The 25,255-nt window shown below is 37.2% G+C and overlaps 1 protein-coding gene across 13 annotated transcripts in view; it reads right to left on the bottom strand.

The window, feature by feature from the left end:
* The window catches only part of EPB41L3 (erythrocyte membrane protein band 4.1 like 3), a 174,430-nt gene that overhangs the window by 49,012 nt on the left and 100,163 nt on the right, over positions 1-25,255 (bottom strand). For all 13 annotated transcript variants that reach the window (XM_045849658.1, XM_045849660.1, XM_045849662.1 and 10 more), the window contains 2 exons: positions 3,702-3,806; positions 2,459-2,501 (listed from right to left, as the gene is read on the bottom strand). In XM_045849658.1, the coding sequence (XP_045705614.1) occupies positions 2,459-2,501; positions 3,702-3,806 (148 nt within the window). The remainder of the gene's footprint in view (positions 1-2,458; positions 2,502-3,701; positions 3,807-25,255) is intronic.

Raw genomic sequence — 25,255 nt, 5'->3', positions numbered from 1 at the left:
TTTATACAGCCTTTTTTGTAAAAGTAATTATGACCCATTTGGAAACATTTAATATATTTTAATGTGCTTCATAATTATAAATCACTCAAATACAAAACAGCATTTCAGTAGTTAGATGAATACGGAGGACTTCAGGCCCACAAAAGTGTTAGGAGACATATTCAGCATATCTGCTTTTAAGAACTCTACAGAAAGAGTCTTAGAATACAGTCATTTTCTCAATTTTTTTTATTATGACTCTCTGAAGCAAAAAGTGTTTTTACCTACATATCATAATTGTAGCTATCCCTGGTTTCAATCTCCACTTCCTTCTGTCAAACTCTTCATTATCAAGTTTGGGTTAGTGAATACATTGAATTTCTCATAAAATGTGGTAAAGATGTTATAGTTGTAATAAATAATCAGCAGACTCTCTTATATCTAGAAGCATAGTAACTTTTTTTCTTCTTTTGTAACATTATCCAGCATTAAACCATTTCAAACTGTTACTACTAATTATTTCTTATTAATAGTTGGCATATTTTAACATTTCAGTACATTCAAAGGCACTAGAAATATCTCTTCTCTTACTAGTAAGCTGTTGCTCTTATTAATAAACTGGTTTTAAATTTATTCAATTAAAATGAGTTGTTCAGGAAAATTAATCTAGATTTTATTGACAAAATGAATTGCTCTTTAAACATTTATTAGTCATTTAAAATTATAAAGATTTGTGTTTATGGTAAAAGCAGAGGGTTAAAAATAAAAGGTTGAAAATAAAAGTTAAAAAATTCTGTTTCTCACCCCCGAACACTGCAATGCCACTTCTAGAGGTATTTACTGTTAATACATTTTGTGCACTTCCATAATTTTTCCACACAACCACTGGGTAAGCCAAAAAATCCATTTAGTTTTTTTCCATAAAACAAAAGACATTTTTAATTTTTACCAATAACTTTATTGATTGGATATTTTGAGTATGTTAGCTATCTCCCATATTGGCTTCTAGTGGGTAGAGGCCGGAGGTGCTGCTAAACATCTTCCAATGCATAAGACAGCCCCACAGCAAAAAGTCATTTGGCCAAAATGTCAAGAGTACCAAGAACCTTTGCAAACCAGTTTTGACACATTCAGTCACAGTACCTTCCTCACACACAGTGCAAATCTTTTTTTGCATTTCAGTTGTGTTTTTACCTTTCTTGAAATAATAAAGCACAACTGACAAAGACATTACGTATTTTCTTCCATCTTCAATATTAAAATGGCTGCACAAAAATTCACCAGTTTTGATGTTTTTTTAAATGCATGCTGATATGGCAACTGTCACCATACAATCTAACAAAATTGTTTCAAATAAAGTTAAAGACAACTAAGCACCACTAGAGCCACAGTATGGAAAACACTAAAGGAACTTTTGGCCACCACCCCCCAAAAAATATATATGCATAATATTTTAAAGATGAATATGATTTGTCTCACTAATGAAAGCTAAGACATATTTATTCTACTTTAGTGTATTTAAAAACTGCTTAGTATTTCAAGGTATGGCTATTCCATCAGTGATTTAATCATTTCTTCATAAACAGATATTTAAGTTGCTTCTAGTTTTCTATTACAAATGATATTATAATGAATTTTTATACATGTACATTTTCTTCTCTTAAACATATGTGGAATATATCTAAGTAAAATTAGGGGTTAATGAGTAAACCCATTTTAAATTTCAGTGAATACTGACACAAAGTACCTTCTTTTAAAGGTACTTTAGATGAAAATAAATTCCCAATTTAGCAATAAAAAAATAAAGGTACTTTAAATGTACCTTTTACATTTAAAAGTTGTACCAATTTATATTTCTATCAATTGTGTACATAATTGCCAGTGCAGGGTATTACTAAACTTTTAAAATCTTTGCTACTCTGAATAGGTGAAATATGTCTCATTTTATTTTTTTTAACTGTTAGTAAGATTTAGCACCTAATACTGGTTAGCTACTTATATTTCAATTTTGTGAGTTGTTCATGCAATTGTTTTATCTACTAGGTAATACGCATTTCATAACTTGCCTTTAGGGACCAAGGAAAGAGGCTGTCACCAGACAGTAAACTTTAGTCTGATTTGTTATTCCACTTCTAAACTATTAAATGACTATTACTTTTAGCTTGCCTTTCATACTTTCATGGCAGTTGGCCTTAATATAACATTAATAATTAAGTTTGGAACTTTTAAATGATTAATCACCATTTGGAGCATTGCTTGATGAAATCACATTTCGTATCTGTGTACAGGCAAGGGAATAGGTCAAAAGTCACTTTATTTCTGCATTGTGATCATTAAAAATGGGATCTCAGCTGGAATAGCCTACCAAAGATAAAATTTGAGATCTTCTTCTGTTTTCCAAAACACTATATTTACACCAGACAACCCCACTCTCTGGAAATCTTCACATTTTCACATATAATAATCCAAAAGAACTTACTTCGAATCTGCTTTTTAATTTCCTTAGCAGGGTCCAACCAATTCTGAAAAGGAAATGATAGCTTTATGAATCAGAGAAGAGCAACAATGAGTTCAGGCCGACCAGGAAGAAACACACTCAGCATGTTTGAGAGTGAGTAGTTGCTGGAAGGCCCTCCAGGCTGATCTTTCCTCATACCCAGTACCCTTTGCCAGGTCTTGCGAGAGTCCAGGCATTGGTTTAATGAAAAATTGTGGTGTCCACAATTCATTCTAACAAACTTCTTTTCTTTTACAATCAATGCCTTCAGGGATTCAAGCTAGCAAATAGAGTGAATTAAAAAACAAAAACAAAAAAAGGTAGACTCTATGTTCAAACAAATTACTAGAATAAACTAAACATACATGAAATTTGACACAATGATGTCCTAGCCATTCAGTCCCACACAGTGACTTCTGTGATTACAAATTCTCAGGAACCTACATAGAAAACTTTCCTGACAAACAAATGCTTGCTTGGGATTTATGACTTTCCTCATCAGAACACTCAGATGTTTAATAATGAAGTTACACTGTCCAGCAAGTTCAGTAGATATTAGATATAATTCATTGCACAGTACCACATGCAACATCTAGGAATGAAATGTCTGTTATTCAGTTTCCAGCACCAATACAATGGAAACAATTTCTTCTTCCTTACTTTTCAGGTAGTTGTGGGGATTAATGAGGTGAAGTTCCAGAGACACTGCATTATTCCAGTTTAAGAGTCTCGAGTCTACAGAGGTATTACATTAAATAATAAATTCCTACTAACTACATGGGATAACTGTCAAGTCAGCCAACAATTCACCTCATATTTTGATTTGGCAAGAACGTGAAAGCATAATGAGGTGAATTAAGAATAGGACAGCAGCCTTAAACATGTTTTCTGTATAAGTACCAACGTATTTGATTTTCGGCTCACAGTCATTGAAATATATCATCACAAAAAGCACCATATAAATGCTTTCCTGAAACCATAAATAACTGAAGCATGAAGAAGAGAAACACTGACTTACTGTTTCTACAATATTCAAGATTGGAAGTTGTTAATAATTTCCTTTATGAAGAAATAAAGTGATTAACAACATACAGGGACTGAGAGTACTAAATGTGGGAGGATAAGGGGAGGTGGAGAAAAGATTTACCAATCCAGTTCAAGTTTGCTTCCTGGCAGTAATGAGCAGCTCAAGCCCTAATGTCTTGGACTGCTTTTAATTAATTACCTTCTGGTTTTCGGCATCTCGATATGTAAGCCCAAAGTAGTCTTTTTCTAGCAAGTTCAGATGTTCACATACTTTATCAAACAGCACTTGGCCTCTGGAGCGTTTCTGTGGAAAACGAAACATTAAAAGAAGTCAACATATTCAACAAAGTCCTCTCAATTGCCACAAATAAAAACAGGGAAAAATTAAAATACCACTTGCTGTAACTATATAGTAGCTAACAATCAAGTCTGATCACTTTGCCATCTCCTTTTTACCTAGTAAAAAATGCTCAAAAAGTGGACTTGCACTTACAAAACCTTCCCCTACAAATACATAAACAAAAAATCACCAATGTTGAGACTTCAGGCTAAGATGGAGGCATAGGTAGATACACTGTGCCTCCTTGCATAACCAAAAGAAGGACAAATTAAAACGCAAAAAACAACCAGAGCTGACAAAAAATTGAATTGTATGGAATTCTGACAACCAAGGAGTTAAATTACAAACATTCATCCAGACCAGTAGGGGGGGTGGAGATGGGTAGTGGGGCAGAGAGCACTCACAGCAATGCAGCAGCTAGAGGACTAGGCAGGCCCACATTTGTGTGCAGATAAACTGGGAAGAACAGCTGGGGAGCAAGACAGACTGCGCAACCCAGGAATCCAGCATGGGGAAATAAAGCCTCAAACCTCTGACTGAAAAAACCTGTGGGAGCTGAGGAGGCAGGAGAAACTCCCAGCCTCACAGGAGAGTTCATTGGAGAGGCCCACGGGGTCTAGAATGTACACAAACCCACCCACCCACCCAGGAATCAGCACCAGAAAGGCCCAATTTGCTTGTGGGTAGCAGGGGAAGTGACTGAAAACTGGCAGAGAGCCCAATAAGAAGCACTGTTTCCTCTCAGCTCCCTCCCCCTCATACAGCATCACAATGCAAGGATGTGGGTTTTCCTGCCCAGGTGAATACCTAAGGCTCTGCCCCTTACTACATAACAGGCACACCAAGAAAGAAAAAATGGCTCAAATGAAAGAACAGATCAAAGCTACAGAAAAAATGCAACTAAGTGATGAAGAGGTAGCTAACTTATCAGATGCACAGTTCAAAACACAGGTGATCAGGAAGCTCATGGAATTAGTTGAGTATGGTCACAAAATAGACGGAAAAATGAAGGCTAGGAAAAGTGAAATAAAGGAAAATGTACAGGGAACCAATGGTGACGGGAAGGAAACCAGGACTCAAATCAACAGTTTGGAGCAGAAGGAAGAAATAAACATTTAACCAGAACAGAACGAAGAAACAAGAACTCACAAAAATTAGGAAAGGCTTAGGAACATCCAGGACAACTTTAAATGCTCCAACATTCAAATCATAGGGATACCAGAAGAAGAAGAAGAAGAGCAAGAAATGGAAAACTTGTTTGAAAAAATAATGGAGAACTTCCCTAATCTGGCAAAGGAAATAGTCTTCCAGGAAGTCCAGGAAGCTCAGAGAGTCCCAAAGAAGGTGGATCCAAGGAAGCACATGCCAAGGCACATCATAATTATATTATCCAAGATTAAAGATAGGGAGAGAATCTTAAAAGCATCAAAACAAAAGGAGACAGTTACCTACAAAGGAGTTCCCATCAGACTGTCAGCTGATTTCTCCAAAGAGACCTTACAGGCAAGAAAGGTCTGGAAAGAAGTATTCAAAGTCATGAAAGGCAAGGGCCTATACCCAAGATGACTCTATCAAGCATAGCTATCCTTTAGAATGGAAGGGCAGATCAAGTGCTTTTCAGATAAGGTCAAGTTGAAGGAGTTCATCATCACCAAGCCATTGTTATACGAAATGTTAAAGGGACTTATCTAAGAAGAAGAAGAAGATCAAAACTATGAACAGTAAAATGACAACAAACTCTCAAATATCAACAACTGAACCTAAAAAAAAAACAAAACAAACACAAACTAAGCAAACAACTAGAACAGGAACAGAATCACAGAAATAGAGATCACATGGAGGGTTATCAGTGGGGAAGGGGTGGAGGAGAATGGGGGAAAATGTACAGGGAATTAGTAGCATAAATGGCAAGTAGAAAATAGACAGGGGAAGCTTAAGAATAATATAGGAAATGTAGAAGCCAAAGAACTTATACGTATGACTCATGGACATGAACTTGGGGGGCAGCACAGGGGGAGAATGCAAGTAGGAGAGGGTGTGCAGGGTGGAGAAGAATAAAGGGGGGGAAATGGGACAACTGTAATAGCATAATCAATAAAATAGTTTAAAAATAAATTAAAAAGAATAAAAAAGACATTAGGATAATTAAAAACAAAAAACAAACAAGAAAAAGCCACCAGTGTCAGAGAGGAGCAACCTGTGGATGACTGTAAACAGGAGTAGGTAGGAAAAGATGTGGTGCTTGGAAGCCTCAAATATCTTGTGAAATATAAAAATCCTAACAGTAAAAGTAGTATTAAAGGACAAAAACGCCATGTTTCAACATGCCTAAACTCAGTTGCCCATATAATCAGATTCTGAGCCTGAGAAGAATTAAGCCTCTTCCTTGTCTTAGACCTTCCCTTAAAACTTTCTGTACTAATCTTTTCTCTAAAACTCTAGCTATGAGTCATCTAAAAGCCCATTAAACTAATTTCATTTGTTTATTTTTAGGTTTTGTCACTAACTCCAGTTTTGTATTGCAGTATTCAACTTTCTGTTAATTTCTTTTAAATAAAATCCTTCCTATCAAGTTTAAAGATTTTAGTTATCATTTAAAATAAAATATATGAATATATGTGCTATATGTTTGGCCTTTAAGCAGTCATTTGGAGGAAGGAAAAAGGTAATCATCTGGGGAGAAAATCCATTGGTTTAATTTACTGTAATACATAGTTATCATATTTTTATCTAATCCTTCAAAGGGCTTTCATCATGGCCTTGGATTCTAAAACCGATCAACTGGCAATAATTAAACTATTTTTTTGTGTGTAGTACCAACATTTCACATCTAATATATTAAGCATATCTGTCTTTTAAAGTTACTGTATTAACAATGACAGATATGAAAATTGATAATGTACATGCCAAAATAATAAATATTCAGAAGACCCATGAGTAATGTGTATTACTATGTAACCATAATTATATTGGATATCAATTACTCAGTCCCCTCAAGCATGACTATTTAGGAAAAAGGATAAATAGATGACAGAAAAGTAAGGCTTGAATTGTAGCTAGCTATATAATCAATGGTGTATTTGAAAAACATTTAATAATGGATGACAATAAATTACATGTTAGCAAAACTACCTAATAATGTTGCTCAATGGATAGAAATAAGTGGTATGACAACAAAATGCTGCTCACTGGTTTAAATCTTTATAGATAATAACATAGTATTTCTGAATAATGCTCAACAATTGATAAAGTTTTCACAAAGATTGATTCTTCTGGTGCTTCTATTGGTCTCACCTTCAGTTACCACATAAGAACACAGGTTCAGAGAAGTGGGCCGAGAGAGGCAGTTTTATGTACGGCCACGAGCTTTTGCAGGTGACTCTGGGTCTGAGTGTTCGGTATGTCCCTTGCAGCTATGTGAACCTCTCTGTTTTTCCTTTCGTAAAATGTATGATACTACTTACTTCTTTGGAATGATTCACATCAAAAATAGTAGCCAAACTTGGCCCAGTGATGGTGCATATCAAGCGTTCCACAAATGTCAGCTCTCATCACCCGAGAGGCAGGACACGTAGAACTGAGGCGCTGCTGCTGTCGGAGCACACGTACAGCTAGCTTCTTGGGATGTCAATACGCTCTTTGTTTAGATATCAATTACCTGTTCACTACTTAATTTGCTTTAGCTAGACCACAATATTTACACACACACCACACACATACACATCAGTGTCTGGTCAAGTACTAATACTTTCTCAGTGAGTAAAAACAAACAAAATACAAATAAGCAAACATTTCTCCTTATCCTCAGACCCAGCAGACTACAGCCAGTCTCTCAATAGAGGAATTTTTTCTGAACAGATCACTGGCTACCTTGGGCATTGTTTTAATTAGCTATCTTCTCGCTGCTGTGTTTGTCCTTTTGTCTAACAGGTGACACGATTTAGGTCAAGCACAAACCACTAGACTAAGTAGCTCTTAGTTTTCTGGCTTCTTAACAATTTGATTTCTTTGAATGACTCATAGCTTTCTCTTGATTAGAAAAGATTTTTTCTTACTGAATATTTTAAACATATTTTGAACACTATAAACAGTTCTTAAGACAATCTTTTAGTGATCCATTCTTCACACTGGAGGGTTTTTCCCCCCTAAGAACCAAAATCAGTTGTTTAGCATCTATACATAGCTATATATAAACAACGAAACTCCTACCTGCTAAATATCATCACTGCAACCAGCAGCTGGCTGGATGACATTAGAAAGGGCTTTTAAGTTATTTGGGCCTTTGTTTCCTCATCCCTGAGTGAGGACTTAAGACTATATGGAGCAAGGCAATTGTTGCCTTGAGGCTACAGCTGGGCCCCCCTTGCTCAAGGCAAACACTGCTAAGGATTTTAACACTCCTTCCCATGGCGCCCAGAGGCAGCGGATGAATGCAGGTCAGGGAGTTGGGACTATTTTCCAGCCCTGGACTGGATCCCCTTTAGAACCACTTCCCACTCCCCCAAATTCTTGACTCTGTTGACTCAGATGATTTTTTTCCTAGTACATTATTCAACTTATCTCTACTTGTTGATATATGTGTGTATCTTCAGGTGATAGCAGATGACGAAAGCCCAACAATCATACTGGAACTTTTAGAGAATTTATGTTAAATATTTGGTTACCCAAAACATGATATTCATTAAGTGATAAAATCTAAAAAACCTTACTGCCATTAGGTATGTTTATATATAGCCATAATGAGTAAAAATTGAGATAAAAAAAACTTGGCAGAGGTATTCTAAATCAATGAATAATTTACCTAACAAGGGAAGATTATGAGTTTTTAGGCTTATTTGCTGTTTCTTGCAAGTTAAGTCATGTCTCTGACTCTAACGCATTTGCAGTCCATTCATGTAACTGTATTCACTATACTGAGACCCAAACCTAAAATAAAGGCTGCTTTTGCTTTTCTAGGGTAACAAAACTGTGGTGGACTGTCCTCTTTATTCCACTGAAAAACTGCATTTCTATTTCTGATGGAGTCAATTAGAATACTGCAGCCCAACAATCTGAAAGGCTTTATATAGCCTAAGGATGGTGAATGCCAAAGCAATTCAAACAATGTTCACTTTTTCATTTTCATTTCCTCTTTATTTTAATTGAAAACATTTCCAAATTGGCTTATGAAATTGTTGGGTGTTAAAAGAAGCATGTCAAAAGAGAAAAACTTTAAGATAATAAAATGACAAGAAACAGACTGGAAGAAAATATTTTCAAACACATGTCTGATAAAGGACTGATATCCAAAATATACAAAGAACTCTTAAAATTCAACAGTAAGAAAATAGCCACATTAAAAAACAGACTAAAGATCTGAACAGACACCTCAACAAAGAAGATGTTAAGTGAGCATGTGACAAAAGTTCAACATCATGTTATGAGAAAAATCACAAATTTAAGCAAGATACCATTACACTCTATTAGAATGGCTAAAATTCAAAATACAGACAACACCAAAGACTGACAAAGATTTGGAGCAACAGTAACTCTTACTCTTTGCTGATGGAAATGCAAAATACTACAGCAACTTTAGAAGACAATCTAGCAGTTTCTTAGAAAAGTAAAGACACTCTTACTATACGATTTAGCCATTATATTCCCTGGTATTTACAAGAAGGAGGTGAAAAATTATGTACATAAAAAACCCTGTACACAAATATTTATAGCAGCTTTATTAAACAATGCTAAAACATGGAAGCAATTAAGATGCCCTTCATTAGGTAAATGGATAAATAAACTGTGTTACAAGCCAGACAATGGAATATTACCTAGCACTAAAATGAAATGAGCTATTCAGTCATGAAAAGACATGAAGGAACCTCAAATGCATATTACTAAGTAAAAGAAACAATCTGAAAAGGCTATAAACTGTATTATTCCAACTATATGACATTCTGGAAAAGGCAAAACTATGGAGACAATTAAAAGGTCACTGGTTGCGAGGGTTAGACTGGGGGCGGGTGAGGGATGACTGGATGGAGCACAGAGGATTTTTAGGGCAGTAAAACTACTTAATATGATATTATAATGGTAAATACATGTCATTATACACTTGTCAAAACCTACATACAATGTACCACACAAAGAGTGAACCCTTATGTAAACTATGCACTTTTGTTAATAATATATATCAAAATTGGTTTGTTATTTATAATGAATGTAGCACACTAATGTAAAGTGTTAAAAATAGGGATAGAAGAGGGAGAGTGAGAGGGATTTTGTGAGAATTTTCTGTACTTTCTGCTCAATTTTTCTGTAAACCTAAAACTGCTAAAAAAGTATATTAATGTCTTATTTTATTTTTTTAAAGATTTTATTTATTTATTTTTAGAGAGAGGAAGGAAGGGAGAAATAGAGGGAGAGAAACATCAATGTGTGGTTGCTTCTTGTGTGCTCCCTATCAGGGACCTGGCCCGCAACCCAGGCATGTGCCCTTCCTAGGAATTGAACCAGTGACCCTTTGGTTAGCAGGCTGGTACTCAATCTACTGAGCCATACCAGCTGGGGCTAATGTCTTATTTTACATTGTTAATAAATTACTTTAAAAGGTTAATAAAGTTAAACTCCAAATGATCTTACTTTACTTAAAATTTTTGTTAAGTGAAATAAGCCAGTCAGAGAAAGACAACTCCCATATGAGCTTACTTATATGTTGAATCTAATGAACAAAATAAACTGATAAACAAAATAGCATAAAGGCAGAGATACATAGAACAGACTGAGCACTGTCAGAGGGGAGAGGGAGGGAGGGAGTGAATGAAAGAAGGGGATGAGATTAACCAAAGAACATAAATGCATAACCCATGGACACAGACAACAGAGTGGTGATGGCCAGAGGAAAGGGGGTTGAGGGATGGGTGGAGGTCGGCAAAGGGAAAGAAATGGGAATATCTATAATAGTGTCAACAATAAAAATAAAGAAAAAATTTATTAAGAGTAACATTTAAAAAAATTAGAAAGCATTAGCCACAACACATACTCAAGGACACGATGGCATCCCTCCTCCATCCCAGGTGCACACACACACCTGGAGGCCTCCAGTCTAAAATTAAGGAAGACACAAATAAATGGAAGCATATACTGTGTTCATGGATTGGTAGAATTAACATCATCAAAATGTCCATACTACCCAAAGCAATTTATAGATTCAACACAATCCCTATTAAAATACCTATGACATATTTCACAGATACAGAACAAACATTTCAAAAATTTATATGGAACCATAAATGACTCTGAATAGCTGCTGCAATTTTGAGGAAGAGGAACAAAGTAGGAAGGGTCACAATACCTGTCATCAAACTGTATTACAAGGCCACTGTAATCAAAACAGCCTGGTACTGGCATAAGAAGAGATACATAGATCAATGGAACAGAACACAGAGCCCAGAAATAAACCCAGGTCTCTATGGTCAATTAATATTTGACAAAGAGGACAGAAGCATAAAATGAAGTAAAAATAGCCTCTTCAACAAACAGTGTTGAGAGAACTGGACAGCTACTTGCAAAAAAATGAAACTCAAGTACCAACATACATCATACACAAAAATAAATTCAAGGTAGATAAAAGACTTAAATACAAGTCGTGACACCATAAAAGTTCTAGAGGAGAATATAGGCAAGAAAATATCAGATATTCCATGCAGCAATATTTTCACCAATATGTCCCCTAGAGCAAGGTACAAAAGCGAAAGAATAAACAAATGTGAATTCATCAAAATAAAAAGCTTCTGCATGGATAAAGAAAACATCAGCAAAATGAAAAGGGAACCAACTGTATGGGAAAATATATTTGCCAATGATATCTCAGACAAGGGTTTGATCTCCAAAATATATAAAGAACTCACACAACTCCACTCCAGGAAGATAAAATGCCTGCCAGCTAAGCCAAGACAATCTGGTAGCGAACATATGAACAGGGCAAGAGATCAGAGTGGCTCCTGGGGAGTTGCACTGCCCAACTAGGTAATGCAAACTAGAAACAATTGAAAATGATACATTAGCTAAGGTTCAGAGGCTTTCTGTAGGCACTAAATTCAACAGGATATGCCCATCATCACCACTCAAATACCACAGAGGAAATAATCTTTTCTGAAGCATTAATGAAACCTCCCACAAATCAAAGGTCATTAAAGATTTTTACAATAACGTTTGTAAAACACTGGTTCTCAATGTATGGCTCATTAGCCAGCATCACTTGGAAAGTCTGTATTAAAATTTTAATTTTTACTTTTCCTCCTGGAGGAGCAATTTTTAAAAATTAGTCTTAACACGCTTTAGTATGGGGAATTTCAAACATATTCAAAATCAGGGCAGTAAAATGAAACCCTGCATACTCATCACCCAGTTTCAACAAATGCCTTTTATTCTGATGTTATTATTTCTCTATGTCTTAGTATGTAACCCTACTTTTTAAAAAAATATATAATCTCAATACCTTCAGCACATCTAAACAAAATTTGCAATTAGTCCTTAATGTCATCAAGTACCTAGCCAGTATTTTAATTTCCCAATTTTTTTTTCTTTTTTAGTTTGTTGGATATGTCCACACACTGCATTTGCTGACATAGCTCTCTAATCTTAATCTGCATTCTCCATTTATCTTGGGTTTTTCCTTGAAATTAATTTGTCCAAGAGATCAAGCCATTTACTTATAGTTTCCTCAGTCTAGACATTGCTGTTTTCATCTCCACGGTGTATTTTAACTCCTTTGTCTGTCTCCTGTATTTCTGTAAATGGTAGTTAAATCTAAAAGCTTGATCAGATTCTTTTGACCAATTTCCATAAGTGATGCTGTGTAATTTCATTGGCAGGCATAAAGAGAACCTTGCCTTTTTTGTGATATTGGCAATCACTGATGATTACCCGTATTCATTCACCTCAGTTTGGAAGATGGGAATATTCTAATCCTAATCATTTGTCCTCTTTATTAGTCGGAGTGGGTCTATAAAGAGACACTCTTACTTCTCTTTGTCAGAACTGTTTATCCAGTGACACACTCTGATGATGAAATTCAGGATCTGTGCTCAATACTTTTTCTTTGTCCAATGTCAAGATAATGAATTGGCTCTCTAGCATCATCCAAAAGTCACCAATTAGATTTTTTGTCTGCTACTATCATTGCGAACTCACGGACTGAAACAGGTGTGATGTGTTTTAACCCACTGCCCATATTGATGCTCTACATGTGCCCAAATGCCTTGCCTATTGCCTGTCAAGTCTCTCTCATTCCTTACAGAGCTTCTCCAGTGCCACTTCTTTAGAGCACTTCCCGCCTTGCCAGCCGAATGTAGTTTCTCGCTGCTCTGGACATTACAGCACTTTATAGCACCAAGAGGGCACTTTCCATATTCTGCCTTATATCACAGCTGTCTCTCTGCACATCACCTTATATCCCTACTGGCTATAAAGATATTCCCAGTGGCACCATGCCTCCTGGAATTAATCTTTTATGGGGACTCATTTTGGTCAAATACCATTAAGATATTAAAAAGGTAACTCAATGAAACTTTACATAATTTTTTTTGCTAGCATATCATAACCAATGTCATAGAGGCAATATTTTTAAAGTATTGGTTTCCAACTGTGGACCCTGGGAGCATTTAAAAGATGCTGGTGCCCAGGGACCCCCTCAAGTCAAGTAAATCAGAGTAAGTCAGGGTACGTGTGTTGTTAAGGCCCCAGATGGCCTGTACAGGTATGGCTATATGTTGTAATTTACATCTATAACTTAAAAATTCTTAACTGTAAAGAGTCTAAAGCAACTTTTTTTTGGAGAAAATGTGTAACTTTTCCAGATTTAGTTTAGGTCCAAACCAGTTTCTTTTAGGCCTCCTGGACAAATACACCCATAGCTGCATTATGAAATTTATTTACACACACACACACACACACACACACACTTAAAATCTTAAGATATTCTTTTCAACAAATTTTCTTGAGAAACTTAAGTTGTCAAGAAATAATAACCGGCCAAGTGCTGAATTAAAATGATACAGATGAGAAATGATAAACCACCAAACTGTTTAAAAAATACAATACAACAAACTTGTGTTTAAAGCTATGTGTAAAATACAGGATGGGCAAAAGCAGGTTTGCAGTTGTGAGTACACAACTCACACCCTTGTATTATTTATTAATTACTGTATTATTTTCCATACAAAGAACTGTAAACTTACTTTTGCCCCACACTGTGAATGAGATAGAAATGTTTTTAAGTTTTTGTTTTTAAGGAGGGTATTTTCCTTTTATGGAGCTAAAATACAGTCTTTACTCAACATCCTGCTACATGACTAAAGGATGATCCCAGTAGATTAATTAATGTCTTGATTCCCTCCTTTCTAACAGAGCAGAAAGATTAACAACTTCCCCAGCAGTTTACAGAAGTGACTGGGAGGAACAACCACAGGGCACTGGACCCAGGGAAGGGCTGAGTGAGGTGCTCTCAGGATCACAGCTACACCTGGCAGTGCATTCTTCAAGGTGAGCATTGCCTCAAGTCCCCAGAAATCATTTCTTAATACGTGCTTCAGACAACAGGTACAAAAGCAGGAAGCACAGGCTGTGCCAAATCACAGCACAAAACTTCAAGAGAATGTGTTTTTTCTTCAGCCTCATGATGCTCTGAATCAGCCTGGTGAAGCTCTCCTCCAGTAAAGGCTAACCACGGAAATTAGAAAAATCTGTAAACTCAAGTATAATAATCTAGCCTCAGAAGATGGGTTATAGTTCTTCTCTATCCAGAGCTGCACAATCATGAAGAAAATAAGGCAGAGCAAGCCTTTGTTGCTCAAGAACAGGAGCCAACCAGTAGTCCCTACTTCTTAGGAGGGTGGGAGGGCGGGGGTGAGGGAGGCACAGAGCCAAACCCCCATCAGGATGTGTGTGTACCCTTAAGGGTCTTCAGAATGTATGTGTGCATTTTTAAAAACTATCACCCTGAAAAATGAAAGAACTAAAAAGCCTCTTGTTATTTTGCTTAGGCTTAAACCACTCATGTTAATGCAAGGAAATATAGATGATACAGAGAACTTCCAGGAAAACTGATACTACCCTTCTGTTATTTTATAATTTGCAGGAGCGTTAACATTCTAAGTCCCTATTCTATCACATATCTGCCTCAAATAGACCACTGATTTTCTTCTGGAAATAATATTTTTCCATGTATTTCCTATATTTTGTGAGCTTGCATATCTGCTCCCCAAGGACAGGAAACCTCATCCTTTGTAATGCCCCTGTTGCAGAGTCCAATACAGCGGCATTCCACATATGTGCTTCCAGTGCTACCAGCATGAATATGAAGAACTTTTCTTCACGGCCTCTTGGATCAATCCTGAAGTAAAAGGTCATTGGTTTTTCTCCAGCTTCCTTCCCTAATTGCCTTTTTCCATACTGAATGTTTTTCCATCTTCCTCACTTCTAAAGGTCGACTGGAATGCTCCTTATTTCTAAATGATTGCAGCACAACTTATGTGGAGCTTAGGAGCATCTGAAGAGCTCAGCGAACTACCTAGGCTAGAACTTGAGTGCACATGGGACACCCAGATTCTGTGTATGTCATCTTTTCCCTGGGTTTTCCTTTTTCTCAGTCAGTTTCTTGATAGAAAACCATTCTAACACTGTCTTCCCTGAAATTTAAGTGAAAAGTGATTTTTTTTAATCCACACATGGAAAATACCAACAGGCTGTGGTCAATCCAGGAATAAAAGACGATGGTGCCTGGTCTGTCAGAGCTGCGCATAAATCCCTTACAGAGGTCTGAGGCTAAGAAGGTCTAAGAAGCAACATGCAGCACCAGCTGCCCCACATGCATGTACTTCCTTTTTGTACTTTCTGGCTGAAGTATACTTTGAATGTCAAGTTTAATAAGCACAGCAGAAAGTCCACACCACTCCTGCCAGAATCCATGCCCGTAGGGGCAGGATTTAATGGGATCTTCAGTCTAATCCCAAATGTGATCCAGGCAGCATATTCACAGAGTGCTGACATGAGAGGCAGAAATCAAATTTCTTCTGTCTAGATGTTACAAATATTGGCAGCCCTTCCTTTAAATTCAAAAGGAATCAGCTTTTCAGAAAGCCATGATGGTTGCTTCTTTCAAACATGAATAAGTAGATCAATAATTATTCTGCCACATTATGTTTTTTTGTTCTTTGTTATTTTTTCTTTCTTTATCTTTGTGTAAACATTGACAACATTCTTGCTCAGTTTCAGCAATGATGATCTAAAATATTCTGTTAAAAATGGAATATGGAACTATTTTCCGGTCTTGGTAAATTGTTAAACAAAACAGTGATTTCCTTGTCTAAATTATCTACAGATTATAATTTACCCAGCATTATTTAAACATCTTTAAAATAGATTTCCCTACCTAATATAAGTTTGTTTTCATACCACTCTGTTCTAAGTGAAGTGTATCAGGAGCCCCAAGGCTGGGCCCTGGTTCCACAACCAGCTGGCTCTGTGCAGTTGGACAAGTCATTGCAACTTCCTCAGTTTCACTGACCTCATTATAAAATGGAAATAATATTAATACTAACTCATAGGATTGTTACATTAAATAAGGTAAAACACAGGAAAGCATATTGCCAAGCTCATGGGAAGCAATAACCAATAAATGCCGTTGATTATTAGTAGGGTTTCTTGACAAAGAACCAAATACATTTATGATTTACAACACTGAAATTTGGTACAGAAAATGACATACTATTGAAAGCTTATTTCTCTGTAGTAAAATCACAGAAAACAAATCATCTCACTTCTCTCACAGAAGACAAAAATCATTGAGTTGAGAAAACTGTTGAAAATAGTATAATTATCAGAAAACAGTGTACATTCAGTTATCTTTTACAAACACACATAAAATGGTTTTTAATATGTATGGGGTATACTGGCACATTTTGGAATATCCTAGGCCAAAACATAAAACAGTTACACATTTTCACATATATTGCAAGTAGCACTGCCAAAACAAGAATTCACTGCTCAAATGCGAGAGTCAACCTACATTTAGGCTGAGATTCTGGGAACAAATAATTTTAGCACATACATGACAAGGGAAACTTTCTGCACAATAAGCCCTCCAATTGTTTTTTAAAAAGAGGCCTTTTCTTTCAAGCACAATCTGTTTCTGCCTTCATTTGTTGTAGCAAATTCAGCCTCTATTCTAAATCAGACTTTTGTGCTCACAGACGTGCACTGGGGTAGATAACAGCTTCCCACTAAAGCATGCTTCTTCTTGGCCAGCAAAAACACTGGGCTTGGTTTTTACAAAGAGTTTCACATCACACATATGAGACATTGGCAGCAAACCGTCAGACAACATTTCCTGCTGTTAATCTGCTAAGGATTCAGGTCACTAAGCCAATGTGAGCAAAATGAATGCTGAAAAGGAAGCCAGAGAGAGAGGAATGTTTGAAAGAGACAAACTTACACTTCCATTGTGGAAAATAGCTGTAATACCTAATTCTCAATGATGTGAAAATCTGAGAAAAGTTTTCCTGTGAGAGGAAGTACTTAATATCTTTCCTAAGACAATTCTTAAAAAAAAAATCAAAACCCAAATTGTGATTTATAATTCAATTTGTTCAAATAAAGAGCTATAAGCACTGTAAATACTGACAACAAAAATATGACTTTGTTTTAAATCCTCACTGGAGGATATGTTTATTGATTTTAGACAGGGAGGAAGGGAGGGAGAGGGAGAGGAGGAGGGACAGGGAGAGGGAGAAAAACATCTACATGAGAGAGAAACACTGACAGTTGCCTCCCTCACAGTCCAGACTGGGGCTGGAACTTGCAGCCTAGGTATGTGCCCTGACTGGGAATCAAACCTGCAACCTTCTGGCATATAGGACAGATACTCCAACTAACTAAGCCACCCAACCAGGGGAAAAGCACGACTTTTAATAACTCAATTTAATAAGAATAGATTTGCAGCACTGTCACTTTTCAAATTTATGTCACTAATGATCAAAACAATATAAGAATAATATTGTCAGTGCTTTAAAAAAATATGCAGAAAGTGAAACTGTTCTTTCTACCCATCTTTTAGCCTCTTAATAGGGCAAGGCTATGAGTGAGCAGTAAGAGAAAGGATATCAGGGTTATTATATAAACTACTCACATAATATAAAATTGTAATTACAGTTGGCCCTTGAAAACATGGGGATTAAAGAGTACCCTCTTCTCTCTCTACCCCTGCATGCAGTTGATAATTCATGTGTAACTTCTGACGCCCTCAAAACTTAACTACTAATAGCTTACTGTTGACCTGAAACCTTACTAATAACATAGGCCATTGACAAATGCATATTTTGTTGTGTATTATATATTGTATTATTACAATAAAGGAAGCTAGAGAAAAAAGTATCAAGAAAACCATAAGGAATAGAAAATACATTTACAGTGTTTATTGAAAAAAATCACAAAAAATGGATGTGTGCAATTTAAACCGGTGTTGTTCAAGAGTCAACTGTATGTCATTTTACCAGTCAAATATAAGCTTTTAAATTCAAATGATATTATAATCTATAAAAGATATATAATAAAATATAAATATTTGGTAAAAAAAAAGGATAGGTGATCACACTTTAATTGATACTTAGATCAGTCTTGTCTTCATTTGAGTTTATCATAATTTGGATTAGAACTTAAAATCTAGTAGTAGATAGAGAAGAAAAAGCCTATTTAATCATTAAATATTTTGATTTTATATATATTTTCTCCAACTTTTTCTGACTCATTTAATAGCCCATCTATACCACTCTGGGCTACAGCTGGATCTACCTGTCAGAGGCTGGTATTATTTTCTGACACCACTTTATCAGGGCCCCCTGAGTTACTACTGCCTGAGTTCAGAATCCCCAGAAGCCAGCACTAATCCTCTCCACCCGTTAGTCCCCTGCTGTGAGTGACGTGGGGAGAGGCCCAGTCCTATTCTACAACCAGATCAGACAGCCCTGTTCTCAAGTCAGCAGCTAAAAGAACCTGGAGCAACAGGAAGTCAGCCTCCTTGCAACATTCCTAAGACCTTGTTTACCTGAGTGTACGATGGCTATTTCTTTAAGTTTTGTAGATAAATTTTTTAAGATTTTATTTATTTATTTTTAGAGAGAGGGAAAGGGAAGGAGAAAGAAAGGGAGAGAAACATCAATGTGTGGTTGCCTCTTGTGCACCCCCCACTGGGGACCTGGCTCCATAACCCAGGCATGTGCCCTGACTGGGAATCCAACCAGTGACCCTTTGCTTTGCAGTTGGGTGCTCAATCCACTGAGCCACACCAGCCAGGGCTGTAGATAAAAAATTTTTTTAAAAGCACAAACAGCATTAACAAATGGTAGTAAATAATTATTGAAACAATATGGCAAAGGGAATCAAAAAACCAAATTGCTTTTAAAATAGGTACCTAATAAACAACTATAATTCTTTTATTTGCAGGAAAACTTAAAACATTCTATGTAAGCAATAAGAAAAACACTACACACAACTTCAGATTATTCTGTTGTTTTTTTTTTTCTTTTGCTCACAGGAGAGCCACCGTCTTTTCTGGAGCTTGCCTGTGCTCAGGGTTGAACTGGCAGCCTCAGGACTGAGGCACTTCCCAGCATGTGTGTCCATGGAGGGACTCAGGTGATGCTGACCCTTCTCTTTCACTGTTGAGCCTGTAAGCCAGTCCTACCTGCTCTCACCTGGTGTAGCAGGGACTGTGTGGCAGGCAGCAAAATGGGAAAATGGGTAGATCTAGGATGCCTGGTAGGAGACCAAGTGAAATTCCAAGATGGTCACTCTTGAAATGTCATCAAATTTATTTTAACTTCTGTTGCTATGTTAAAAGAAAATTTTCAGGGAGAATTAAGTCCACAGGAAGGTGAGCAGGTGCCTATCAGGTTTAGCAATGAGAGCTGCTCTGGGGCATAGCCAGCCGGTGTGAATGTGGGAATATCCCTTCATGGCCTGGGAGGCCCTGCCTGTCTCCTCTTCAGCCTCAGCCACCAAAACACCCCAGCCTTCTTCACACCCTCCTGCACCGGGGATCCTCACACCTGGAATGGTCCATCTGCCCATTCTTCAGCTCTCCCCAGCACCTCTTCCTCAGGATTCTGTCCCTGACCTCCAGACCGGGTCAAATCCCAGAGTCCTCTTATGGCTCCTGCACTGCACTTGTCATTTTCATGGTGGCAATTTTATATTTGTTGGTACTATGATTTGAATAATGCAAATGTTAGACTCTCAAATGAGCAGTTTAAACTCACAATTAGATTCCCAGAACATCCTCCAGTGCACGGCATGGAGCAGAATTATTATTATTTTTAAATAGGAAAGAAAATCAAACTAAGTTAATGCATCTGAGGTTGATTTCCTGTTCCAAAACGCTTCAAAAACTGCCCTGATCTTTGAAATTTGTTCATGACAAGTTTATTTATACTTTTTCAACACATGGGTATAATCTGCTCTGGCCAGATCTAGAGTGTTGGACTCCCCCACCTAATTTTTGCAAGAAAACATACTTCCGCAAATAAAACACCTATTACTTTTTAACATTCTACTTCTAATGTTGCAGATTAACTTGCTGAAAAATTTCTCAGGTTCTCCTCAGGGGTTAAGTGGTCCTGAACCAGGGCTGCACCCATTACTTTCATTTGATACACGTTTGAAACACCCATCACATTGGAACAGACACACATAAGGTGGATCATGGTTTTTAACGACTTCCCTTGGCTAAAAAGCTCATTACAGCAAGGCGCCTGATCCCAAGGTATCACCAGACCTGCATCTTCATACCGCCTGCTTAGTAGGTCTGTCTTTTGATGAATGTCACCTGGATTCTTTTTAAAATTTCATTTAGAACTCCTGGATAAGCAGCAAAAATATTCCCTCTTTCCTAAGTACAGGAGAATAGAAAGATGACAATGTGGACAGCAGATTGGAGAATTAACTATGAAGTGTGCAATTGGTCCTGCTACATAAAAGCCTTCCTAAAACTGAAATTGGTATTTTTGTAGCAGTCACAATATTTAATGGGCTTACAGTTAATAAACCTACAAAGGAAATGAAGTCATTTACATATCTAGGCATATATTTTGCTGTGAGGTTATTCTGAAGAGTACAGAATAAATTATATTGCTCATGCTTCAAAGATTTTCTGAGCTGACACCATTAAGGCTATGCTCTATGTAGTACGGTGCTGGCCTCTACCATGGCCTAGATCCAAATGCTTGAGGTGCATCTTAACGTCACGCCCAGGCACTTGCATGGCTGGTGTCCTTGCGGAAGGTAGGGGGTGATGTCTCTTTGTGAACGTGTTCTTGTCAAGCGCTCCCCTCTCTTGGGAAGTCACTAGCTCCCTACTTCTACTATTAAAAAATATACTTTCCCACCAAACTGACAACACAGAAAGCACTACATCCAGAATGCTTAATGAGGAACACAATCTCAAACTGACAAATCATCACCTAGTGTTTACCAAAGGTGTGACTGAGAGAAATCATAATCACTGAGACTTTCCCGATGGCTTTTCATGACCTACTCCTGGGATAAGCCAGCAGAGAGTTGCACTAGAGAGTTTTTCTCAAATGACTAAACCTGGACTACATATGTTTCTTTTGAACAACTGGGGAGTGTTTACTGCGTGGACACTGTGAGTCAAGATTCCCTCCTCAGTGCCTGCCACAGTGCTCAGGGTGCCAGTTTTGCATTCTACACTCATTTCAGCTTCTCACTTTGCTTTTCTTGGTCCTGCTTTCTATTTATTTATTTTCTTCTCATTATATTAAATGTATTTATGTAAAACACCTTAATTCCCTGTTAGAACATGGTGGGGTAAAAATAATAGAAGCCTCAAAATAAAATAAAATAAAATAAAATAAAATAAAATAAAATGTATTTTTGAAACAAATCGCATTTATAATTTTGGTGGGGGTTTTCTTACAATGATGAATTCCGGACTGCTGTACTAGTAAATGCTCTGCATGTCATGGCATTCTGGATGGTATCTTTTCCTGAAGAAGGACTGAGGCATGACTGACGCACTTTGCTTGGGGTAATCATCTAAAACCATTCATGGGCCTTACAGGCTCAGTCCAACAGTATTTCCTTAAAGAATGTGGTGGCTCTTCAGTGACTTTATTTGCTGTCACCATGGCATTCCATAAGAAATAACAAGTCTCTTTATTCCTTTGAGTTTTCCAAACATCATCATAAGAACCACTTCCTTGTGTGGCTGTACATCTGTACACCATCACTCATTCTTATAAGCAGCAGTGGGGAAAATGAGGTGCATTCCTAAGTGTAAATAAGACTTAGAGATAGGGTTTTCTTTCACTATTATTAGAAAATGACTCCAAATGTGCATACCAGTTAAACACAGCTGTCTGTCACATTGAACAAATACACTCCCACACAGCAAAGATGTTTGGTTTGTTGACAAAAAGAAGCCTCCACTGATGCAAGCATTTCATGAATTAATATCTCATCAGGCCACTTTAATTTGCCATTTGTAGAGATATCCTGGATTTTGACTGCAGGAAGCAGTCACTAAGCAACTAACAAAATAGGGCAGTCTTGGCTGGATAAGCAATGGGAAGAGCTGAATTCCGTTTATCTAGAAATAAAATATATGTAATAGCTGTCTGACAGGGAAAATGACAAGTTATAAGAAGTTAATGTTATTGATCAAAATGGTATGTGTTCCAACAAAAAGCTCCCAAAACTTGAAATCCATGACCTCTTCCAGAAGAAACAAGTAAAAAGCTAGCAAGTACACTGGCCTGTCAGGGGGAAAGAATCCACTGCTTCTATGCTGCAGAGAAGGAGCTGAATCAGGCGTTTAGCACTAGGTGCCCTTCTGCCCTGAACCAGAGGAAGGGGAGGCCCAGAGTGAGGGTGGGCTATTACCTGAATGAAGAGCAGGGTATTACCATAGCCCCAACTGGAAAACTGCTGGAGACTATGCATAAGGGACTTAATTTTTCTAAATAACCTGGCTCCTTCACTGTTTAGAGTATAATTATGGTAACTTACAAATCACAACTATACACTATGCTAATGTTCAACTACTCCTAATAGTCTTTTTAAGTTAGTTAAAAAAAAATCAGAGATTGGTCATTCCTTAACTGGTACAGCCAATATGGAAAACATATGGAGGTTTCTTAAAAATTAGGAATAGGACTACTACATAACCCAGCAATCATTCATCTGGATATTTATACAAAGAACATGAAAAATACATTTGAAAGGTATAGGTACCCCTTTGCTCACTGCAGCATTATTTATAAACAATGTGTAAGTATCCATTGACAGATGACTGAATAAGATGTGGTGTGCGCGTGCGCGCAGGAGTATTACTCAGCCATAAAAAAGGAAATACTGCCATTTGCAACAACATGGATAGATCTGAGGGTATTATGCTAAGTGAAATAAGTCACATGGAAAAGGGAAAAAACCACATTATTTCATTCATATGTGGAATATAAAACAAAAAACTAACAAACTAACAAAACAAAAGCCAACTCACAGACACAGACAACAGTATGGTGGTTACCAGAGTCAGGGAGTGGTGTCAAAAACACAGTGATGGAAGGAAACTATACTTTTGGTGGTAAGCATGCAACAGAGTACACAGATGTTTAATTATAATGTTGTATATCTGAAATTTATTAGTGTTATTAATCAATGTTACCTCAATAAATTAAAAAAATGAAATGTAATGTTATAGTTCTTATCACGTTGTGTAACTGAGGTTCTAATGGAGAAAAAGACAGCAAAAACCTGATTAAAGAAATAAAAGAACAAACTGGAGCATAAAAATCAATCACAATTAATGACAGCACTAAACCGGTCCTTTATACAACCTCCATTTCCCTGATTCCTACATCCTATAGTGCAATGCCTTAATGGCATTAGAAAATTATATTGGGAATGTTTTTCTATATAGACTCTCTCTTTGAATTGTTTGAAGGAGACTCACTCAACTATCATTGCTACTGTAATTTCCCCACGGAGTCAGTTCAGCTTGGGGTATTGGCAAAAAATAGTGAGGACTTGAATGCATGGAAGAACCTGAGGGTGTGGTGGGGGTCTGACAAAGCACTCTCCCCCTTTAAATGCTGGTATTCCCCAAAGCTGTACTATTAGTGTTCTTCTCTTCTTATTCACTGACTATCTGTACAACCTCATTCACTCCCATGTTTGAATGAGTATAAAGTAATGGCTCCTGTAAAGTCACCAGCCTGACCTCTCTTCCAAACACTGAACAATATATCCAATTGCACAGTAGGTGGCTACTTTCATATTCAGGCACTTAAACTTCAATTGGTTTGAATTAAATTCATTATCTTCCACCATAAACTTTTCTTCTTGTGTTCTACATCTGTCTATGCAGTCACTCAATCCAGAAATTTGGAAGTCATTATCACTTACTGTCTCTTAACACAATCCATATCCTCCCCACAAGCCCAATTCATTAAGTCCATTCAGCTTCTAACAGTTATTCAAACTCTCTTCTCCTCCTATCCCACTGCCCCTGCCTTGGTTCTGGTCCTCAGCATCTCTTGCTTGGTTCATTGCAAAAGAAATGATTAGTGTCTCTGTTTCTAGTCTCTTCCTCTTCAATTGCTATTTAATAGAAGTATGTTTTAAAAACACAAATGGCCAAACAACTCCCCCATGTAAAGCCACATTAGAAGCACCACATCACCTATTGTGATAGGCCCCAAGATTTCCTGCCTCCCTTATGTACACACCCTGCATAATCCCTGAAAATGTGGATGGAGTGCTTCTTACTCATGTGATTAGGTTATCAGCTGGCACAGGTGACTGTAAAATGGGGACATTATCAGGGTGGGCCTGGCCTAATCACAAGAGCCCTTAAAAAGGGTGGTTTTCTCTGGCTGATAGCTGAGGGAGAGATCATAGAGATTCAAAGAATGGTAGAGGGATCCAAGGTGAGGGAGGGTCTTTGTTACTGAGACAGAGGGTGCCTCAGTGTAAGGATCCAAAACTGCATCCAACAATGGTCCTTAGCCAGCAGCTAGAAAGACAGTGGGGACCTCAGCCCTACAACCAGAAGGAAATAAAATCTACCTATTGCCCACAGAAGTATGAAAGTGGGTCTTTCCCTAATGCAGTCTCCAGATGAAGACACAATTGGTGAACTACTTGATTTCTGCTGTATGAGACCCACAGCAGAGGACCAGCTGAAAAATGTAAGATAACAAATGTGTTGTTTTAATTTGCTAAGTTTATGGCAAAATGTTAAACAGCAAGAGAAAATCAATACATCCAAACAATATTAAACCTTGTTAGCAAGTTCAACCCATCTTTCCTACTCTTTCCTGCCTTCTTTTCCAGCTTCATCTGCCCCAGATGTTTCT

Source organism: Phyllostomus hastatus, unplaced genomic scaffold (assembly GCF_019186645.2).
Source record: "Phyllostomus hastatus isolate PE091 unplaced genomic scaffold, TTU_PhHast_1.1 phas_contig_80, whole genome shotgun sequence".
In the NCBI taxonomy this organism is placed as follows: domain Eukaryota; kingdom Metazoa; phylum Chordata; class Mammalia; order Chiroptera; family Phyllostomidae; genus Phyllostomus; species Phyllostomus hastatus.
This window is presented reverse-complemented; position numbering and strand designations above follow the sequence as displayed.